Raw genomic sequence first — 21,677 nt, 5'->3', positions numbered from 1 at the left:
GGGGGGGTCCCCTGGAAGGGCCTCCTCGGTTTTCTCATGACACGCGTAAAATGGCGAATCACGTCATGCTGCTTACGTGGCTGGGTGGACGAGTGTGGTGAACTCTCAATGAGCTTTAGCTCCAGCACCCCCTACACGATACGAATTCGCGTTTTCTTTTTCTCGTCACTTATGCCTGTCTGTCGCTTATGCCCGCCCTCACCCCCTCCAGTAGAGTTGTATGTAGCGGACAGAATAAACGGGTTTACCGTAAACTCGAACATCGTATAGTCTTCCTCACGCCACCTGCTTGTGGGCCTGGCATGGCCTGTAAACATGACAGCGCGTCACACCTTCCTCAGTTTCCCAGCCGCCCCAAATAGCACGCAGTCTGAATTCTGACGTTCCGTCACCCGCCCATACCCAATCTACTCCCAGCCACCTCAGACAGACCGGCAGTGCGGTACAAAATATGTATTTAGGTGTCGAGCCGCACGATCGGCAGTTTGATACACGATGGATGTTGATGGCTGGTCGGCACCGCGTCGGTCGGCGGGCGGCGCCGGGCCCGGGCGAGCAGGCCTGCCGTGATATAACCGCCCGGGACCGGGGCCGGCCGCCGACCCGCGCGCCGAGCTCACACGCACACAGCACTGGCCCGCGCAGAGCACACATGGTCATGAGACAATATACACCGTAACAACTCTACGAAAAAATGCCGCTATAAGGCAGACTCGAACGACTGCTTCCACTGACTTGCTGAACTCCACACTGCGCCCGTCGCCGTGCTCACGCGCACTCACTCGTTCACTGGTGTCCCCATTGCACGTGAGTATACCGGGCGCCGTGACGCCGCACTGGACTGCCGTCCCATTCACACTTCTTGGATTACTTTCCGGGACCGGCACTAGGCACGGTCAGACACGAATTAACGAGATATACACTGGTACAGGTACCACCCGTGGGTGTACCGGGCGCCGTGACGTGGCACTGGCGCCCTCCCATTCACACTTACTGACGTATTTCCGGAGACCGGCACTAGGCACGGTCAGACACAAATAACAATATACACTGGTGCAGAGGCCGCCAAACACGTGTGTTACAGTTACCCATAAATCGTCAAGAAAATGTTTCATTCAGACTGTTACTCTGTATGCGGCGCAAAAACTTGGGAAGTACAAGACAACCAACGTGGCAAAACGGCTTATACAAACACTTTGCACACACTATATGCAAAATCAAGATGGGAGCGGAGGTCCTGGCGTCGCCCACTGCCCGATGGTCTCACGAACCCTATCACATGGCTACAGTCGATAAGCGGCACTTTCCAATGACAGATGAGATATCAAAGAGCGACTGGCGTGTGCTTTTACATGCCCATGCCGCCCATTCCACCCATGCCGCCCATACCTCCCATGCCACCCATTCCGCCGCCCATGGCGTCGGCCTTGTCTTCCTTGGGCACCTCGCAGACGACCGCCTCGGCGGTGGTGAGGAGCGAGGCCACACCGGCGGCGTCCGTCAGCGCGGTCCGCACCACCTGAACAACAGACACCGGAAGAGGTCAGAGACTCGTCCACCGGGGTCAGTAGACACATGGAGAGGAGGTACAAATCCGCAGGCGAACGGCTGAAGACGAATTAGGAATGAACATGTGTACGATGACACGGAAGAGCGGAGGACACTCGAGAAATGATAATGTAAAGGCTGATCATGGAAACTAAATCAGAGGGAAATACACAGAGAATCAGAATAAATCGTCAATGACGATGCGATTGTCGTGGCCGGCCCCGTCGACCGGTGACCGCAATACCAGCCGCCGGTCGGGGGGTCGCCACAGCTGTGATCTATCTCCCCTTTCACCGGCCGGCTCAGGGAGCAGAGCGGCAGGGGCGTCGGGGAGAACACGGGCTCGGCAAGCCACAACATTGAGACATTAGCTTATGCTCACAACAAAATTCTTACACATATTCGCCGGAAACATTGCACAAAAACTTGGGCATTTGTTGAAGAGTGGATACCAGCGCACGAAATATTTACATGTTCATATTTTCATATTCAGATCTTTTTTACACACGATCAAAACCCAACTCAGAACCCAATAGCTGATGATGTCCCTACCATCACCCCCCCCCCCCCCCCAGCCCCCGATTCGTGTGCTCCCGCTGACCTTGGTGGGATCGATGATGCCGCGCTCCATCATGTTGACCATCTCGTCGTTAAGCGCGTCGTAGCCGATCTCCGGCTGGGCATCCTGCACGCGCGCCACCACCACGGCTGCGTCTACGCCGGCGTTAGCTGCGATCGTCTGCAGAGGCATGCGCAGTGCCCGGCGCACGATCTCCACACCTGGGGGCACAGAAAGGGAGGGTTACGGGACGAATCGAATGATGCAGGTATAGGTGAGATGAGATGAATTGATTTGTTCAGGCGAAATCCAACAGCGGCCAGAGATCTGACGACAGATAAAAGTTGTAACGAAAACAAAACCAATCAAATTTAACAATCATTCGAAACGCCTTAATTTCAGTCCAAGCTAACACTAACGATCAGACCTGGAAAGGTAAGCCCAACCGACAATGTCGTGGCCGGCCCCGTCGACCGGTGACCGCAATAACAGTCGCCGGTCGGGGGGCCGCCACAGCTGTTTTCTATCTCCCCTTTCACCTGCCGGCTCAGGGAGCAGAGCGGCAGGGGCGTCGGGGAGAACACGGGTACACAGACCGGGTCGGGGCCACTCACCGGTCTTCTGGTCCTCGTTGGTCGGCTGGAGGGCGCTCAGCGCGGTCGCCGAGCGCAGCAGGGCCACGCCGCCGCCGGGCACGATACCCTCCTCGACGGCGGCGCGGGTGGCGTTCAGCGCGTCCGTCACGCGGTCCTTCTTCTCGTTCACCTCCACCTGACACAGGCAGAAGGGGGTTAGAGTACGGCGGACATAGAAAAAATGGGCAGCCTGACGTGACAGCGTCGCTAAATAAACTAGTTATATGAATTCTCGAAACCTCTAAGATCAACATCATGGAATTTAAAAAATGATGACGTGTCATGCATGGTCCGCATAACAGCTTTGTTACCGGTACCGGCGAAATATTGGCTTATAGCCCATCAGATGTCGTTCTCGTTATCCCAGGCCACAGGCTACCTACAATCGCCGAGCGGCCGATCCTGAGAACTCTGTTGCTGTTTCTCCCGCGTTCACCCCGCCGGCGGCTGGTCGGACCGGCGAGAGCGTTAGGGAGACCCTCCCCCTCCTCCCAATGGTCCTGTGTCAGACGTACCTCGCTGGATCCGCCGACCTTGAGCACACCGACGCCCGAGGCGAGGCGCGCCAGTCGCTCCTGCAGCTTCTCCTTCTCGTACTCGGAGTTGGTCTCCTCGATCTGGTCCTTGAGCTGGACGCAGCGCTGCTCGATATCGGTCTTGTTGCCGCGGCCCTGTGTCGGAAGACGGACGGTTGGTTAGGCCACGGCGACACAAGGGAGGCAGGGCAGTGAAGATAATTAAATAAGACGATAGTTACACAATGCATAATACACAAAGCAAAACTAAAACTAGAGCCATTAACACGCGCACTGCAGCGGGTCTGAGCCGAACACGAACTGCAGGGGGGGGGGGTTGAAAACAACCCCCCCTGAGATCTCGAAAACGGCGCAACGTAGCGACAAGCGGTAAACGGCGTTGGATAGGTTGAGATGAGATCTACAAGAAATACTAAGATCATTTTTGGGTCAGGTCAAAAACGAGGTCACCAGAGGTCACCGAAGACAAAATGTTACGATTTTCTTAACAGGAATTTCGCGGTAGTTTTTCTTGAATAACTTGTCTTGCACACAAGACAGAGGATCGATTCGAACGCCATCGTTCTTAGCTCGTCAAGGCGCATCGAATGATATATAATATGACCTCGAAAGGTCAAGTTGAAAAATTGACCTCAGGTCAAGGTCATGACCTGACCGAAATAGGTCATGTTGCATATCATTCGATCCGCATTGACGAGAAAAACACGATGAACGTCGAACGGAGTCTCTATCTCTATTCAATCACAAGTTATTGAAGAAAAACCGCTGGTGATCTCAGGTGACCTAAGATGACCTGGAGATCACCTTCCAAAGGTCATAAGTGATATGTTTCGGTGAAATCACCAACAGGGACCTGTAATACTATGATCCTGAGCGTATTGAAGTCATAGGATGGCATTCAGAGTAAGTTGAAATTTCTCCCATTGACTTATAATGGGCCGGTCGCAAAAATGACCTGACCTTAGGTCATCGATATAAAAATTCCGAGATATACAAGTTGTAGCTCGTGATGACTTTACTATTTCCTGTGGGTTTCAAGATCATATCTCAACAACTGTGGGCTTGGTGGGATTGCAAACTTCGAAATTTACGTTTCGAGGTAGGGTCACTTGACCTGACCTGGTGACCTGACCATAGGTCACCTGGGGTCAAAATTTTTACTCAAGGTGTGCAAAAGTTGGGAGAACAGGTATGCAAAATTTGGCGGCGCTACGCGCCGCCGTTTTCTCGCGATTTGCGAAAAACCACAGGGGGGGGGGGTTGAAAACAACCCCCCCCCCTGCAGTGCGCGTGTTAAAATATTAGGCAGAGCCCATCAACATCACAAGCCAATCTAGCTACTGTATCATTCTTAAATTTGTCGGTGAACCCGTCGAGCTACAACATTAAACCACGCCGCAGCTCTCTGGGACAATTACCACCGGTTCTGTACCTCCACGTCCAACCGACGCTGCCGTGGGTCGCAGCGCCGGTGAATATGGGAGGATCGCATCCCCACCCCACCCCAGAACTGCGTCCTTACCTTCAGCATGAGCGTGTCGTCCTTGGTGATCTGCACCTCGCCGATCTGACCCAGGTCAGACAGCTGCACGTCCTCCAGCTTGATGGTGGAGGCCTCGTCGCCGAAGACGATGCTGCCCGTGGCGATGGCCATGTCCTGCAGCGTGTTCTTGCGGTTGTCGCCGAAGCCGGGAGCCTTCACGGCCACCACCTACAGACACGGGAAGGGCGTCACAATTTGGATCGCAAATACAGCAGTGATATCAGACACCCGCGTATCGAAAAGGTTCAGCAGTTTGGAACGTCAATTTGATAAAATAAAGAAGAGCCGACATTAAATGCAAAGCGATGGCACCTAACATATTGTCGTCCTCGTTATCCCAGGCCACAGGCTACCTATAATCGCCGAGCGACCGATCCTGAGAACTCTGTTGCTGTTTCTCCCGCGTTCACCCCGCCGGCGGCTGGTCGGACCGGCGAGAGCGTTAGGGAGACCCCGGTCCGTCCCTTCCCGTCTCCACACGCACCTGGAGGCCGATCTTGAGCCGGTTGACCACCAGGGTGGTGAGCGCCTCTCCGTCCACGTCCTCGGCGATAATGACCAGCGGCTTGCGCGCCGTGTTGGCCAGCTCCAGTGTGGGGATGATCTGCTGGATGTTGGAGATCTTCTTCTCACAGAGCAGCACCAGCGCGTCCTGGTACTCCACCTTGGCGCCTGCCGGGACAGCGCAGGGGTCAGATATTGCCCCGGGCGCACCAGGGGCAGGGATGATTGCTAAATTGAACTGCAGTACAAACAAAACAATAGTCGTGTTAAAACACAATCACCTGACTGACTGAAATAGATCGGCAAACAAAAGATCAATTGTCGGCGCACCTCAGGGAGGACCCGGCCGAGGAGCTAGGCCGGACTCTCCAAGGTAAGTGACACCCGATACTCTACCTCCACTCGACAACCGACACCGCCACGGGACGCGACGCTAGTTCATTGTGAAGGGATACGCTTGCAAGAGCCAAAACAAAACACATGAAGCACAACTATCCGCGACCAAAAAAGTCAAAATGTCGGCGTTTTTCGGCTCGCCTACCCTTGCTGGAGTTGATGAAGTATGGCGAGATGTAGCCGCGGTCGAACTTCATGCCCTCGATCACCTCCAGCTCGTCGTGCAGCGTCTTGCCGTCCTTGACGGTGATGACGCCGTCACGGCCCACCTGCAGGGGAGGAACAGCGTCACGTCACGATACACTGCCGTCACGACAGGGTGACGGTATCGGCGATCATCTGACTGTCTGTGGGCGGCGCTCAGGAAGGCGCGGCGCACGGTGCCGCCGCGCCCTCCAAGGTCCGCGTCCGCCGTTCCTGTGCCTCCGCCGTCCGACCGACGCTGCCGCCGGACGCAGCGCCGGTGTACCCGGGAGGAAAACATATACAAACACACGCAGAAAAAATACACGATTTACTGCTCACGTAAACGATAATCAAATACGATAAACACAAAAGCTGCCTTCTCAAAATGTAAAAAAGCACAAAACGTCGAGAACCACGGCAATTCGAGACGACAAAGCATAAAATCTGAGCTGAGGCCTCTTGCACCAAAATCCTCTTGCACCAATGCTTGGATTATTTTGCATCGTATACCCAGTCCAAGTCTCAAATGTAACAATTTGCGTGCAAAATTTAGCAAACACATGTAGGATTATGTATTGGGCTACTGCAAACAAATTTACCACCGTTAGATAAGCTTATTCTGAAACCGGTTTTTCGATTTTACCTAGCTAGGTAGTTTGGTGCAAGAGGCCTCTGGTGGCTCACCTTCTTCATGGCGCTGGAGATGAGATCTCCAATGGTCTTATCTCCGTTGGCGGAGATGGAGGCCACCTGGGCGATCTCCTCGGGCGTGGTCACCGCCTTCGACATGTTCTTCAGGTTGGCGACCACCGCCTGGACCGCCAGCATCACGCCTGCGGGATGAACGACTCGGTCAGACGCCGGAGACCATCCGAGAATTACGACACTTGAGGCTGGTACATGGACCCAGGCTGCCCCTAAACGTATATAGCGCAAATCGCAAGATGACGTAGGACATTTGCTCTACCTCAGCTATTATCAGTGGGCATCCAGCTGGATCAATTGGTCCCCAATTATAGGCACTGACTGTTTGAGCGACGTAGTTAAGCCCAATCACGTCCAATACGCCTGGCCTGCCCACCACTTCAATCACAGGTATTTGAGCCCATCTTCCCTATCCGACAGCCATCATATCATTGTTTATGGCCACGCAACCGCGCCACGGTAATAATCTACAATGTTTCGTCTAAGTCCACCGAGGACTGTCACGGAAAGATCAAATGTCGGCGCACCTCAGGGAGGACCCGGCCGAGGAGCTAGGCCGGACTCTCCAAGGTAAGTGACACCCGATGTTCTACCTCCACTCGACAACCGACGCCGCCACGGGACGCGACGCTAGTTCATTGTGAAGGACTGAGTAGCAGACTCGTGTACCAAATAAACAAAACAACCCGAGGTTACGCACAACTAGCCATCCGTGTATAATTGCCAAACACCGTCACCTGTCCGCCACTGACGCACCTTTGCGGACCTCGGTGGGGTTGGCGCCCTTGCTGATCTTCTCGAAGCCCTCCTTGGCGATGGCGCGCGCCAGCACGGTGGCCGTCGTGGTGCCGTCGCCCGCCTCGTCGTTGGTGTTATTGGCCACGTCCTGCACCAGCTTGGCGCCAATGTTCTGGAACTTGTCCTTGAGCTCGATGGCCTTCGCCACCGTGACACCGTCCTTGGTGATTTTCGGAGAGCCCCACGACTGCTCCAGAATCACGTTGCGGCCCTGAGACGACGGGTGACAAACGTCAGACGGCTGTTACGTAACAGGGCGTAAATAGAACATGAACCGAGTCACAGGTTGGCAACAGTACAATATCCAAAATACCGACATATCTGAGAAGATTGCTGAAACACCAGCTTTCATTACGCTCATTGTAACATCTTCCCAAGGTGACTCAAACAGCATGAAAGTCAACGTAAAGGTTTGACTCGCTCTGACATGGTGCGGCCTCGCACACCCGGGTTCCACCCGAGACGCCTACCTTGGGTCCCATGGTGACGGCCACGGCGTCGGCCAGAACGTCGACGCCCTGCAGCATCGAGGCGCGCACATCGCCGCCGAAGCGGACGTCCTTGGCGAAGCAGCGGGTGAGTTGCCGGGCGGCCGGGCCGCGCAGCAGGCCGGGAATGCGGTACATTCTGCGGGTCAGACCAACGGCCAGGTCAGCGGGACGGCGATGGCAAGACGACTAGCTCAGTTCGTGCGGGCTGAACACGTAGTCAAGTTTTAGTGATACGGGGGGACTAGACCTACATAAAGCATCCACGATGTGTCGGTGCCTCGCTAGGCCCGAGCACGAGACTGGTGCACGTTCCTTTCAGTGAGTTACATCTGTTTCTGTACCTCCACGTCCAACCGACGCCGCCGAGGGACGCGGCGCCGGTGAATATGGGAGGATAGCTCACGATTCCACCGCAGCAGCATCGCCAACTCTTTTTTTTTTGTCACATTTACATGTTCCTGCATACAGCGTATGTTTTCGGATGTTTTCGGCCAGGCTATCGACAAAGTTGCAACAAAACTGACGGCAGCGGTTCAAAGCTCTTCCAATTACGTAAGGGTAAGCAGTATGGTGAACTGTGGACGATACAATGGCTCCACCGCTTTGTGTGAGGGGGGGAGGGGGCCTCCGCCGCAAACACCGTCGGCGTCTGTTAGCCGCCCCAACTCCCCTACCCTCCCCTCCCAGACAGGGATCGGATGACCAGAAACAGACCGTCCCTCCCCTACCCCGGATCCTCTTTCACAGGAAAGAGCAATGACAGCAGTTACGCTGTGCATAACCTCGGTAACTCTTCCACGCGTCACAAGGACAAAACAGATGTGGCATATGAATGATGATCCGAACAAGTCAGCACAATCTCGCAGTCAATCAGAACCTAGGTTTAGTTCTCGTGACGGAATGTCACACAGGGGCCGGCTAGCAGTTTCCACTTTCAGCAATAGAACGCGCCATCTACCGACCCCTATCAAACAGCTCAACCCTCGTGGACATCTAGTCTGGTCAGCCTTTTAATCTTGTTTGCAGTCTCATAATTTCGCCTAGCTAACTGGTAATTGAGATGGTTCTTGCATTTATTTCATTTCCCCAATAAAATCAATCATTAGGTGTGCCAATAATCCAATATTCATTCAAAGCAGTTTTCCCAGAAAAAAGATGTTCACATTCAGGAAACAAATAAACATTCAATAATTTTCATGATCTGGCTTTAAAAGCCTTAATTAACCCGCGCCGGGCCGGGGAGGGGGTGTTTGAACAACCCCCCCCCCTGCGGTTTTTCGCAGATATCTCAAAAACGTTTGGCACACCTGCTCGTGCATCTTTTCCGTACATGTGAAAATTTCAGACCCAGGTCGCCTTAGGTCAGGTCACCAGGTCACGCCAAGTGACCTCACCTCAAAAAATAAGAATGCTCGTCATAGCTACACGGACTGAACGATTGCCTTGAATCTTTCAGCGATTGATTAGAGCAATATTATCTATAAAATGTATATCTCGGAATTTTGATATCGGTGACCTAAGGTCAGGTCAATTTTGCGGCCTCTCCATTATAAGTCAATGGGAGAAAATTGAATTTTTTTTGTCTGTCTGTTTTGCACGAACGCTATTCTAGACACTCTCAAACATCGAGATGTAGGTAAAATTGACACACTGAACCGGAAAATGGCAACTGTGAACCATCGTTATGTCCCCGAGGTCATCTCAGGTCACGAACAGAATCTGACAGTTTTTCACTGATAACTTCTGATAGAGGTGTGCTAGAGCGATGAAAACGCCTTAGATGTGTTCGGCTCGACGTTGCAGATCGACTGATATGCAACATGACCTTTTCCGGTCAGGTCATGACCTTGACCTGAGGTCAAATTTTAAGTTGACCTTTCAAGGTCAAATTATAGTTCATTCGACGCGTCTCGACGAAAGGAACACGATGCAATACACGATGTCATGGCTGTCTTTTGAGTCAAAAGTTATTGCCGAAAAAACACTTAGTAAAAACAGCTATTTTTGGAGTTTTTGCCCTCTGGAGGCTAAACCGTTGACCTGAAGTCAAATCTGAGAACAATACCCAGAAAGGTCTGTAAAAGGGCTATCGAATGCGCTTTTCCGCGGCGCTGTAGCTCTATCGTCGAATGCGCTTTTCCGCGGCGCTGTAGCTCTATCGGTTCCCGAGATAGCCGTCAGCAGTTTCCAAAATGTTGAAATAGTAAACATTTTACCTTAATTGGTGACCTCTGGTGATCTGACACAAAAAATGACCGAAGTGTTTTCATCCTTATTTTGGACGTTCTTTCTATTGCCGCTTACCGCGTGTTGCTACATGGCCCAGGAGCCGAGTTAGAAGGGGGTGTTCAGGCACCCCCCCCCCCCGAGATATACTAAGCACAACAGAACACACATCCATTAACCCTCGCCGGCCGAGGGGGGGGGGCGGGTGCCGCCCCCCCCCCCCCCCCATAGGGTTTTTTTCGCGATAGCTCCGAACACGTTGGCGATAGAGCTGAAACTTGGCATACCTGACCTTTGATTCAAGCCGGATCTTTTGACACCAACCGCATTTTCAGGTCAGGTCAGGTCACTGACCTATGACGTCATAAGTGAACCTCTGCACGGTCTTCAGATGTCGCAACTTCGCAACGCCCTCACTGCCAGAGGAGATGTCACAGGGAAATGAAACTTGCAGGATCTAGTATCCATTATGAGTCTCACAACTTGTATATTTCGGATTTTTCCTAAAGGTCATATGAGGTCAGGTCATTTTCGTGACATCACCATTATAAGTCAATGGGGAAAAATTAAAACTGCTATTCTGACGCCGGGAACGATCTCCAAGTATCTCAAGCAAACAGAATCGTGATTTGATGCACTCCTTGCAAGGTTAGATAAGTCACTTTTGCAATGTTTACCTTGCGTGACGTCATTTATGACGTCATCAAGGTCATATTAGTTTTTCGTCAATAACTCTTGATCAAATTGAGCTAGCGAGTCGGGAAAGCCACCAATGGACTCAGGAAGACCTTCCGAATCGAATGATATGCGACGTGACCTCTTTCAACCAACTTCGTGACCTGGGGGTGCTGACCTGACCTTGACCTGAGGTCAACACCCCAAGTTGACCTGACCCGAACAAAAAGTATATCATTCGACGCGCCTGAGCGAGGCGAACACGATGCTGCCCAAATCGGCGCTCTGCGGCCGTTTTTTGCGAAGTTATTCACCAAAAACTGAACCGTACCCTGGGGCACTTGACCTGACCTCAGAGGTCACCGGTTAAACTAGGACCTTAAAATCGGGTACCAATCTCTGCGTCTCGTAACGGCACAAACGCTCGTTTTTTCCGCGACGCGCTAGCTCCACCAGGGGCGAAACGGCGAGGGGGGGTCGTACCCGCCCCCCCCCCTCGGCCGGCGCGTATGTAGAAAACCAATAGGTCCGGCGAGGGTTAAGTCAATTCTGTCATTCATGACCATGCAGGTGCCAGGTATCATCAAATTTCGCTTCACATTAACATTTTCTTGCTCTGGATGTCAGTGGAACTAATATTCTTACTTGGGCCTAGGGTTAAGTAGAAGATGGACATTTTGGTGTAGGTAATGGAAAAGTAAAACATGAAACTGTCTTTCCATAGCAATTAAATAAAGCACAGCTTCATTAATCCTAGCACCTGTGCATGTGGAGTAAGCAACAAATGAAAAGCATGCCCAAAAGCTCAAGGTGAATAATTGGTGAATAATTAACATCACTGAATTAAAGATATGGGCAGGGAAATTAGAGCAAAATAAAAAAGGGGTCTAGGACATTCAAGGCCTGTAAGTGCCACTCTGCACTCAAACCTTCCACTTCGATTACTTAATTGTGCAGATGCAAATGATTCTGAAATGCAGTTGCACTGATGAATTATGTATATTATCATCCCTGCCCCTTTCTCCCACACACAAATAAGATAGTAACTATACTTGGCATCTAACAGGCAAATACCAATAGCAGTTCCTCTGTAAGTGAGGTCCAGACTGGAAAACATCCATACACTACGCCGGACGCCCGTGAGACCCTCTTGCGCCGAAATTCGCCGCAAGCGATTTTGCGCCAAAAATTAGGTGCCTATTTGTGCGAAAATTAAGCCCTTTTTAAATAAGGCACATGTGCACATCTACCGATCAAGGCTATATGAACCCGACAGAGTGTTCCAGGGCCTTGTATGCTCTCCCGTGTTTGAGCGTCCCAATGAATTTTTCATTTCTACAGAAACCTATACCTCAATAGTCTTAGCGCACTCTAGCTTCATGCCGTGAAACAAAGCTGGAGCCATGAGTTCCGGGGCCACAAATTTGTGCCGATGTTAAAGGTAGACTGCCACCTTTTTTCCACAAAACGGTTTTCACTAGAGCTGAGCCACCTATGTCCCAGACTGAAGTCGGTTTTCCGAAATTCGAACCCGTTTGCGAGAAATCGGAGACCAAAGTTCAGTTTGATGCCATTTTTTTAGTCCAAGAAAACCGACATCTCTACTGTTTATCGATAACTTTGAAACATGAATTTTCTTATCTTTTGGTAAATATATGTCAAAACTTTGATTGTTTCGAGATCAGAGAAGAATTTTGGAGTGTCAAAATAAAAGTTAAACTTATATATTCAGTAGTTCATTTTTTCCAAAAAAGTGTGGGAAATGGGGTTTAACATGGGCCAGACCCATTCCAAATGAGCCATGATTTTTTTAATGTTTTACGAACTTAAATGCAAAATAAATTAAACATGGCCAATTTCTCATGAAATCATATATTAGTAAATCATAAAATACCTTACTTTTTCAAATAAAATGTAATAATCTTATGACCTTGAAGTCTAGTGATGTGTAAACATTGTCGCTAGACATTAACCGATTGATAATTGTATGAAAATCGACAATTTTTTCGCGATTCACGTCATGATACTTTGTCGGGTGAATTCTAAAATTTTGTTTTGTCCAGGGAATAAATCATAGGCCGATCTGAGAAAACTTTTTGAAGGTGGCAGTCTTCCTTTAATATCGGCAGAGCAGTGTGTTCGAGGCTGGTGGGAGTGGCAGCGAGGGCCGGGCAGCCAAGCAGCATGTGCTCCGGCACATCACACTCTTCTCGGCACACGGCGCAGAGTGCCGCGGGGCACCGCTTGTCTGGGCACTGCTGGCACGCCGCGGAGTGGAGACAGCCGATTCGGTGCCGTATTGGAGCCAGCGGCCCCAGTGGCCCGCCCTCATCTGGTGCACCGAAACGGCATCCTCTCGGTTCGCTCCGGGGATAGGGAGCGGCGACGTGCTCCCGAGGAGTGGCTTGAATAGTGACTGAGCAGTTGTCGCGCCATTGATGCGAGGCCGCACAGTGAACCGCCCTTGTCAGTGATTGGGCGTTTGAGGGCAGGGCGGCCGCCTGTTTTGCCAGGTCGTCCGCGCTCTCATTCCCCTCGATACCGCAGTGGGCAGGAACCCACTGCAGTATTGCTTAACGACGCTTGGCGATGTTCAACAAGGTCTTCCATACCTATCTCCACGCCGAGGGTTGAGGCCTCACCTGGGCAGCCGCTTCTCCGCTGAGTTCGAGCGGCTCACCAGTTCACCAGTTCGAGCACGCGACGACCAGGGCGGGGAGGTCTAGTCCCGAAACCTCTCCAGAGCCGCCCGCGGGGCGAATCTGCTGCTAGATTGACCAGCGTACCGCATAAATTCAGTGAGTCTTTCGCCAAAAAATTATGCGACCGCCCTGCGCCGAAAAATTCGTCCGCCGCCATGCGCTGAATTAGGCGCATGTGAAGTTACGCCGGACGTGCACTAAAATTTTCGGCACAATCCCGCCACTACGCCGGACATATTCGGCATAACGTGTACTATTTCCAGTCTGGTGAAGTGGTCTAAAGGCAAAAAATTCCAGCAGGCGGCTTTTTCTGTTGGTAAAACTGGCTTCAGGAGTTTAAAGTTTTGACACAGGAAGTGAGTTAAGAATGAATGCGAGGGAAACAACATGCAAAAAGAAATCCAGGAGATCCAACAAAGAAGTAATCAAAGCATGACACAGGCATCTATCTCAACTTAGGATCAAGAAATGGTCATGCTAGTCCGGCTCAATGATGTTAATTGGCATGCATTATGCAACAACATTCAGTTTAGGGTGCTGCAGGCTATTCATATTGTGGAAACAGTATTTTGTCCCAGCACCTTTCCAAATCTATTGCATTTCGCAGTAAGCATTTAGTAAGGACGCCATTTAATTGCGTCCCAGAAAAGCTATTTCTGGCACCTAAAAGCTGACTCGCCCCAAAATTGGTCCTCAGCACCTATTTGGTGGATACCAGCACCAATCAGGGAAAATGACCTTAATTAGCTGTTTCTGGCACCTATTCATCGGTACGCCTTACTCTTTTTTTCTGAATCTGGCACCTAAATGCTGAGCGTAGCACCAATCTAGTAGAAAAATGAACTACTGGCTGGTAGAATCATGTTGTTCTGGTATAATGACCCCTGGAGTCTAGCCTAAAGGTTGCCAGTGCAGCTACACTCTAAGACAGCCCCGTAGTGATCTCAGCATTGTATATGACGTTTAAGTAAGCAAATAATATTGATTTGTTTGAAAAAAAAACAATGTCATTTAAATATTTAAAAGTATTTATTTGTAATGCTTAAAGGGAAACATTTTTGTGAGTAATTGTCTCGATTTTGACCATTAAAACGGGTATTGTATTTTTTGACGTCATCAAATAGCTCCAAAAAAGAAATGTAATGTTTTCATTCCGTTCAAGGCCGCTGAAGAAACGCGGGATCTTGCGTGGGACATTGTCCGTTGTTAGCCGCGCAAAGTTGTGCCGTGGTTGTGCCTTTTTCATCCATTTCTTACTTGTCATATGTGTGCATGAAGCTTTGATTTTGTTTTTGGTTATTGTGTGGCCGGTCAGTCAAACGCCCCTGTAGAAACCGGATGCTGCGTTTGATCGAGATGGAGTCAGACGATGATTGCAGAAAGCTAATAATATTGAAAAGAGGGCCGGTTGCGTGGCATGTCTGTTCAGAGTTGACATTTTGCTTTACTCCAGTTTATGACCTGAGAGCCTGGCTGGAAGTGACGGATCCAAACTTTTCACGTTAAAATGGCTGAGGGTGCAATAATCTCTAGTCTCTTCTCTACATAGCGGGCTGGTATAGGAGCGTCTTGCTATGCTGCACCATAGCTGGCTAGTGATTTTCTTTTGGCTAGAAATGGCATTAATCATTATCTCCACTGGCGAAAATGGCACTTGACATCACCGAATGCAACGTTCATGTTGTTAGGATACATAAAATCAGGAAGATTACGCGAATTAGGTAAGCAAACGTGGAATAAAATAGGTGCTGGGTGTTTTGGTTTTGGTGCTGAATCAGCAAAAAGCAAATACGGAGTTCAACTAGACGATCTGGCAACTTTAGGCTGTGTGGAAGCATTTAGGTGCCAGATTCAGATATTAGGGTCGAATAAGCATTTTGGGGCTGATCAGCAATTAGGTGCCAGAAACAGCTTTTTAGGGACCAGAAACAAATATTCCCCATTTAGTAATAGCATTCATTATCGATTTCACCGAGATCCGATTTCCGGCGCAGGCAGCCTATTCTCACCCAGCGAGAACGATCCAGCAAGTTAGTAGTATTGACACCATAGACAACAAACCTTTTATTATGTGATGAAGCGACGAAAATGAATTTTCCAGCGGATCTGTCGACGGTTAGTGCCGCCGCTGACCCACGTCCCACGGAAAAGAACACCGGCTCGTCGTCGGGAGTTTTCCGGAAAGACGGTAGAGAAGGGAAAAGCTGTACTTTATCAGGGTGGGTACTGCTTCACCGAAAAAAGCAAAGCGCAAGAAAGCAAAGCACATCGAAAAAGGTTTTAATTTAAATAAATCTCTAAAATTAGTAACATCAATGGTTTTTATCAAGTTAAGACAAAGGCAGTGCCGAATTTTTTGTCGAAAACTAGTATTTGTTATACTTTTTTACCATTTGTATTTGCAGTCCAACTCTAGGCCTTTTCCTCTCTTTTTTCATCCGTGATGAACTTCGAGAGAATTCGTATGACGTAATACTATTCATTTTAATTTTAAATTTCTTGTGTTTTACTTTAATTTTATGATATATATTCAAACTTGCCAAAAAATTGATCTCAAATAAAGAATTGTTGTTCAAAAGAGCTAGTTTTTTATTTAAATACAATATATACGTCATGATATACATATAAAATACATTTATGACGCATGTGATACGCTGCGCACGCCGTTGTAAATTTTCTACTCGCCCGTGGTGACTGAGGAATCGCATTTTCTATTTTTCGGGCTATTGTCGCCGTTTGAAGTTCGACTGAAATATCCGTAAACCCCCCTAAAATGGTAAGTAATCTTAGAGTTATCTTTTTAGACCTCGATTTAATGCCATTACAGTCTGCTGAAGGGTTTGAAGTGAGGCTTGAACCCTGAGCATCATTTGCATGAACTTGTCCAATTCAAATAATCATTATCTCCCTTCTAACTCTGCTCATGGGCCACGTAGCGATACGCGGAAGGCGGTGTTCGAAACAGCGCCAAAAATAAGGACGAAAACATCTCGGTCACTCTTTGGTTAGGTCAAAGGTTAGGTCACCGGAGGTCATTGGGTATCAGTAACCCTGGCGTCACCGGTAGCGGTTTCGTTCAGGGTTAAGGTTTCCTGTATTAGGCTGCCGTGCCAGGCCAAAGCATGTTGTGACGTCACTGGGTAAGAGAAGATAACTTAAGGAACGACTCAGGCAGACTCAAACCGACTCAGGGGGACTTAAATTGACTCGACAGACTCAGATCGAGTCAGAACGACTCAAACTGACCCAGAACGACAACCGACTCAAATCGTTCCAATGGACTCAGACAGACTCAGGCAGACTCAAACCAACTCAGGCAGACCCAAACTGACTCAGGCAGACTCAGACTGACTCAGATAGACTCAGAATGACTCAAACTGACTCAGACCAACTCAACAGACTCAAATCGATTCCAATCGACTCAGACAGATTCAGAATGACTCAGATACTGAGGCAGACTCCAACTGGCTCAGGCAGACTCAAACCGATTCAGATCGACTCAGATAGACTCAGAACGACTCAAACTGACTTAACAGACTCAAATTGATTCCGATTTCCGATCTACTCAGACAGCCTCAGGCAGACTCAAACCGACTCAGGCACACTCAAACTGACTCGACCGACTCAAACTGATGGGTCTGTCTGAGTCAGTCTAAATCGGCTTGAGTCGGCTTGAGTCTGCCTGAGTCTGTCTGAGTCGATCGGAATCAATTTGAGTCGGTTGATTCGGTCTGAGTCAGTTTGAGTCGTTCTGAGTCTAGCTGAGTCAGTCTGAGTCGATCTGAATCGGTTTGAGTCGGTCGAGTCAGTTTGAGTCAGCCTGAGTCTGTTTGAGTCGGTTGAGTCTATCTGAGTCGGTCTGAGTCGATCTGAATCGGTTTGAGTCGCTCGAGTCAATTTGAGTCTGCCTGAGTCGGTTTGAGTCGTTCTGAGTCTGTCTGAGTCGATCGGAATCGATTTGAGTCGGTTGAGTCGGTCTGAGCCAGTCTTAGTCGATCTGAATCGGTCTGAGTCTGCCTGAGTCGGTTTGAGTCTGCCTGAGTCTCGATTTGAGTCGGTTGAGTCGGTCTGAGTCGTTCTGAATCGGTTTGAGTCGGTCTAGTGAGCTTGAGTCGACTTGAGTCGGTTTGAGTCTGCCTGAGTCGTTCTGAGTCTGTCCGAGTCGATCAGAACAGATTTAAGTCGGTGAGTCAGTCTGAGTCGGTTTAATTCGTTCTGAGTCGGTCTAAGTCGATCTGAATCGGTTTGAGTCGGTCGAGTCAGTTTGAGTCTGCCTGAGTCAGTCTGAGTCTATCTGAGTCTCAGTCGATACTGATAGCGTGGTACGTTATCTTCTCTTCCAGTGACGTCATGGCATGCTACGGCCTGGCACGGCGGCCTAAAACAGGAAATTGAACGAAAACATTACCGGTGACGCCAGGGTCACCGATACCGGTCATTGATGGCATAATTTTGCCAAGTTTCAGGTCTAACTAATGTGGACAATTTCCAAGAAGCCAACGCATAACACGGGAACCAATAGAGCTAAAGGGCTGTGGCTAAGTGCATAACCCTTTTACCGCTCTTTCTGAGCATTATTCTCGGATTTGAACTAGCGTCAGCGGTTTTGCCTGCAGGGATCAAAAACTGCCAAAACAGTTTTTGACAAGCAAACAGTTCTTTCTCTCAGGTATCCTAAACAACTTAGGTACCGACTTGAATCGTTAAACTCACAAATATGTCGTCCGTTTCGCAAGGCGACCGCCGAGCGTCTCTTCCGTGGCCGGTCAGACGGGCCTAGCGCCGGGTCTGCGCGTCGATAAGGGTCATTTCACGCTTTTGTGTGGCTTACTTTGATCCATCATGACACTGAGCTGTGTAATTGCACCTTGTTGCCGGCTGTGAGAGACTCATATTAATATTTGAAAATATTTTTGCTACATATCGTTCTATAGAGGATTCTTCATGGCTCCGAGTGGAAGATAAGGATATCTTCCAAGCGGGTTACTGAAAAACCGAGCGACGAAGGAGCGAGGTTTTTCTGTAACACGCGAGGAAAAGATATCCTATCTTCCACGAGTGAGCCATGAGGAATCCTATATCTTTCTATGTTGAGGTTTATTCTTGATTAATAAAATATTATATTTAAATGTATTCATCCATGTAAAAATAGATTCAGAGTAGCTTGTTCTTATTTCATAAGTTTCATCCATAAACAACCATTAAAAATGTCGTTCGGTTATTGGCCCATCATCACTTGAACTCTTGATTTTTCGCTATGAACCCTCGAGACCTTATCTTTACAACTCAGAGGGATGCAGAGATTACAATTTCTTATCTCTGCAATCTGCATCTCAGAGTAGTGCGAGATAGAAATATCCCTGCACTGTAGACCCAATGGCAAATAAACCTCAACTAGAAAGATTTTGGCATTCAGCTTTCACTGGAAAACGAAAAACATGCCTATGATTTTAACAATGTCCTGGACAGCTCGTTGAATTAAAAATTATGACGTTTTTACAAAAACGCAATTTCTTAAAAAGGCCATCGAAAGATTTCGGTAAAAAAAAAAAAACATTTTTGGAATCAGCTCACAGTCGCCTTTCGAATGGTATATTTCGTTTCTTTTGTGGATGAAATGACTTTCCGACGAACCGTGCAGGCTGCGAATATCAGTTTTGATTTTCGGGGATATGTGCCTACCCGGTTGACCTGACCTTGACCCTGACCTATGCTTGACTTACCCCTACATGGAGCTGACACTTGTAAACCTTACATGAAGGATTGTGCACCGTTTTGACAGAGTTTATGACGAGAGGCGCCAATTGCGAAGTTCTGAAGTCCATGCTACTGAAAGCCCGATTTCAGGTGTTTGACCTGACCTTGACCCGACCTGTGACCTCAAAATTCAACTTGGAAGTACTCATCTGAAGCGTCTCGTCGCGTTCTTTCTTTTGCCGCCTTGTGCGTTTCGCTGCGCCTATTGGTTCTCGAGTTATCGGTTATCGGCTGGGGGCGTTTAACGCCCCCCCCCCCCCCCAGCAAACGGCGGGTGGCGAAATACCCTAGCAACTGCCGGTCCAAGTTAGAAGAGTACCTACAAAAACATTTGAGAATGAGAAATGAAGAATATACTCAATGTCTAGGCCGCAGTTACAGCCATAAGAACAGTATCAGTGTTTCATGTGATAACTAATGTGTTTTCATTCCAGTCTGGTGCTGTGAAGAGGTTCATCCCGATGTTTGATCGCGTGCTGCTGCAGCGAGCAGAGGCCATCTCCAAGACTAAGGGTGGTATCATGATTCCTGAGAAAGCGCAACAGAAGGTCTCAGAAGCGACAGTGGTGGCTGTAGGGCCAGGCTTCAGGACAGAGGTAAGAAATCTTATGGAAACTGCATTAGGCTGTCATCATTTATCTGTTGTTTTTCACTCTCAGTATGTCCAAAATTGTAATGTTGCGGGGAAATCCACCCATAATCAAAAGTAAAATGACGTCCTAAAATATAAACCAGTAAAACGCCTTTTGGGCGAAGAACGAGAACCGAGATAGTGAGCCCTGCACGTGCGGAAGGGCGAGAGGGTGCTTCCAACGGGCTTGCGCAAAGCACCCTTCTAACTGGTCGCTAGCGGTGTGCCAAATTTGAACGCAATCGGCCCAGCCGTTCCTGAGATCAGGAAGCGGCTTTCTGCACGTGCGCACGTGCAAACGGGGTCCAAAATGACTTTTGCACGGCACCCTACTAACTGGTCCCCAACCGTGTACCAAATTTGAGCGCAATCGGCCCAGCCGTTCTCGAGATCTGGAAACGCCCCCTGCACGTGCGCACGTGCAGTAGCACCCTAACCGCAACACATGGGAATGCATTGCCTGGTGGGTGCCTACCTGTATACCAAGTTTCAGCGAAATCGCCCCAGTAATTACCGAGTTACTGAAATGGGAACAAATTTGGCACCTCTTATTGTTGTATTTTGCACGTGCACTGGGGATGACCCACATGCATCGAGAGTATCCTATTTTGGGTAGAAGGGATGCTGCTACCCTATAAAAATTACCGCAAGTCAATCGCCCAAGCGGCTGCTGAGATATGAGCCTCTCAAAATCACTACTTTTGCAAAACAGCTTGAACACCCTTGACTTTTCACGTGGCACGTGCCACGACGGTCACTGAGATGTATCATAAGTAGTCAATTACGGGGTAGAAGGGATGGGGCTACCCAACAAAAAAGACCGCAGGCCAATCGGTCTAGCGGTTGCTGAGATATAAGCCTCTCAAAAGCGTTACAGGCCGGGCCGGGCCGGGCCGGGCCGGGCCGCTCATACTGAGATTTTTCCGTTATATTGAAAAGACTCACTTCGCTCGCTGCGCTCGCTCGCTCGTAATAATAACATCCTTACGACTTAAAACAACAATGCTCTGAGCCAAAATGTTCAAATATATGACCAGGCTTTAACAGTTCGTCTTTATCATCCCGATTCCCAAACATCAGAAAGCTTTTAAAGTTTTATCGGTGTTTACTACGTCTTTTTCTAGTTATAACTGTAAAAACCACCTAAAATGCCACGATAGTCAAGTTTTGTGAAAATAATGACATCATCTACTGGCTCTTTTCTACATCCTCCCTCCTAACGCAAAATGAATTTAGCCACACTGTTCACTCTTTCACTTCCTGGTGACTGCAAGAATGTTTGATGACTGATGAGATTGTTTTGTTTTCAGGAGGGCAAGACGGTGCCGTTGGGTGTGACTGTCGGCGACAAAGTGCTGCTGCCCGAGTTTGGCGGTACCAAGGTGACCCTGGACGACACCGACTACGTGTTGATGCGCGACACAGACCTGCTGGGCAAGTTCACCGAGTGACCGACCCGCCCCGCCGATACTCACCCCCGTGTATGAGTGGGCGCCGGCCCGCCGCCGCCGCCCGCTAGCCGGGCCACTGTCGGGGCGCGCGCGCGGCGGGCTGGCCAGTCATCTGCGTGCGGTCGGCGGCTCGGGCGGCGCCCCGACCCGCCGACCGCACGTGTCACCGTCAACGGCGGAGTCTCATCATGTTATACTGTAGCCGGCCGCCGCTGAGCCGGAACGCTGTGCAGAGCCGTTGTTTATGACCAGTCATGGCGGATCGCCTGTATTGCCACAGTCTGTGCGATCCGCAATGTTTTTGTAATAAATATATACAATGTATGAGGGAGAA

General features: G+C 49.5%; 2 protein-coding genes across 2 annotated transcripts; one reads left to right on the top strand and one right to left on the bottom strand.

Annotated features, from left to right (window-relative positions):
• Nucleotides 1–438: 438 nt before the first annotated feature.
• LOC122382952 (heat shock protein 60A-like) lies at nucleotides 439–15,895 on the bottom strand. The gene is made up of 11 exons (XM_043368946.1): nucleotides 15,566–15,895; nucleotides 7,881–8,037; nucleotides 7,369–7,621; nucleotides 6,592–6,740; nucleotides 5,867–5,990; nucleotides 5,306–5,493; nucleotides 4,801–4,989; nucleotides 3,258–3,413; nucleotides 2,722–2,878; nucleotides 2,150–2,328; nucleotides 439–1,519 (listed from the first exon to the last, which is right to left on the bottom strand). Exons 2-11 carry the CDS (start codon nucleotides 8,034–8,036, stop codon nucleotides 1,349–1,351), a joined length of 1,722 nt encoding a protein of 573 aa, XP_043224881.1. The 5' UTR covers nucleotide 8,037; nucleotides 15,566–15,895; the 3' UTR covers nucleotides 439–1,348.
• A 246-nt stretch (nucleotides 15,896–16,141) lies between these two features.
• LOC122382947 (10 kDa heat shock protein, mitochondrial-like) lies at nucleotides 16,142–21,677 on the top strand. Its single transcript, XM_043368931.1, has 3 exons — nucleotides 16,142–16,280; nucleotides 19,696–19,857; nucleotides 21,203–21,677. Exons 1-3 carry the CDS (start codon nucleotides 16,278–16,280, stop codon nucleotides 21,341–21,343), a joined length of 306 nt encoding a protein of 101 aa, XP_043224866.1. The 5' UTR covers nucleotides 16,142–16,277; the 3' UTR covers nucleotides 21,344–21,677.

Source organism: Amphibalanus amphitrite, unplaced genomic scaffold (assembly GCF_019059575.1).
Source record: "Amphibalanus amphitrite isolate SeventyFive unplaced genomic scaffold, NRLGWU_Aamphi_draft 000012F_arrow, whole genome shotgun sequence".
NCBI lineage: Eukaryota > Metazoa > Arthropoda > Thecostraca > Balanomorpha > Balanidae > Amphibalanus > Amphibalanus amphitrite.
The sequence above is the reverse complement of the archived record's forward strand: the minus strand, read 5'-3'. Positions and strand labels throughout refer to the sequence as shown.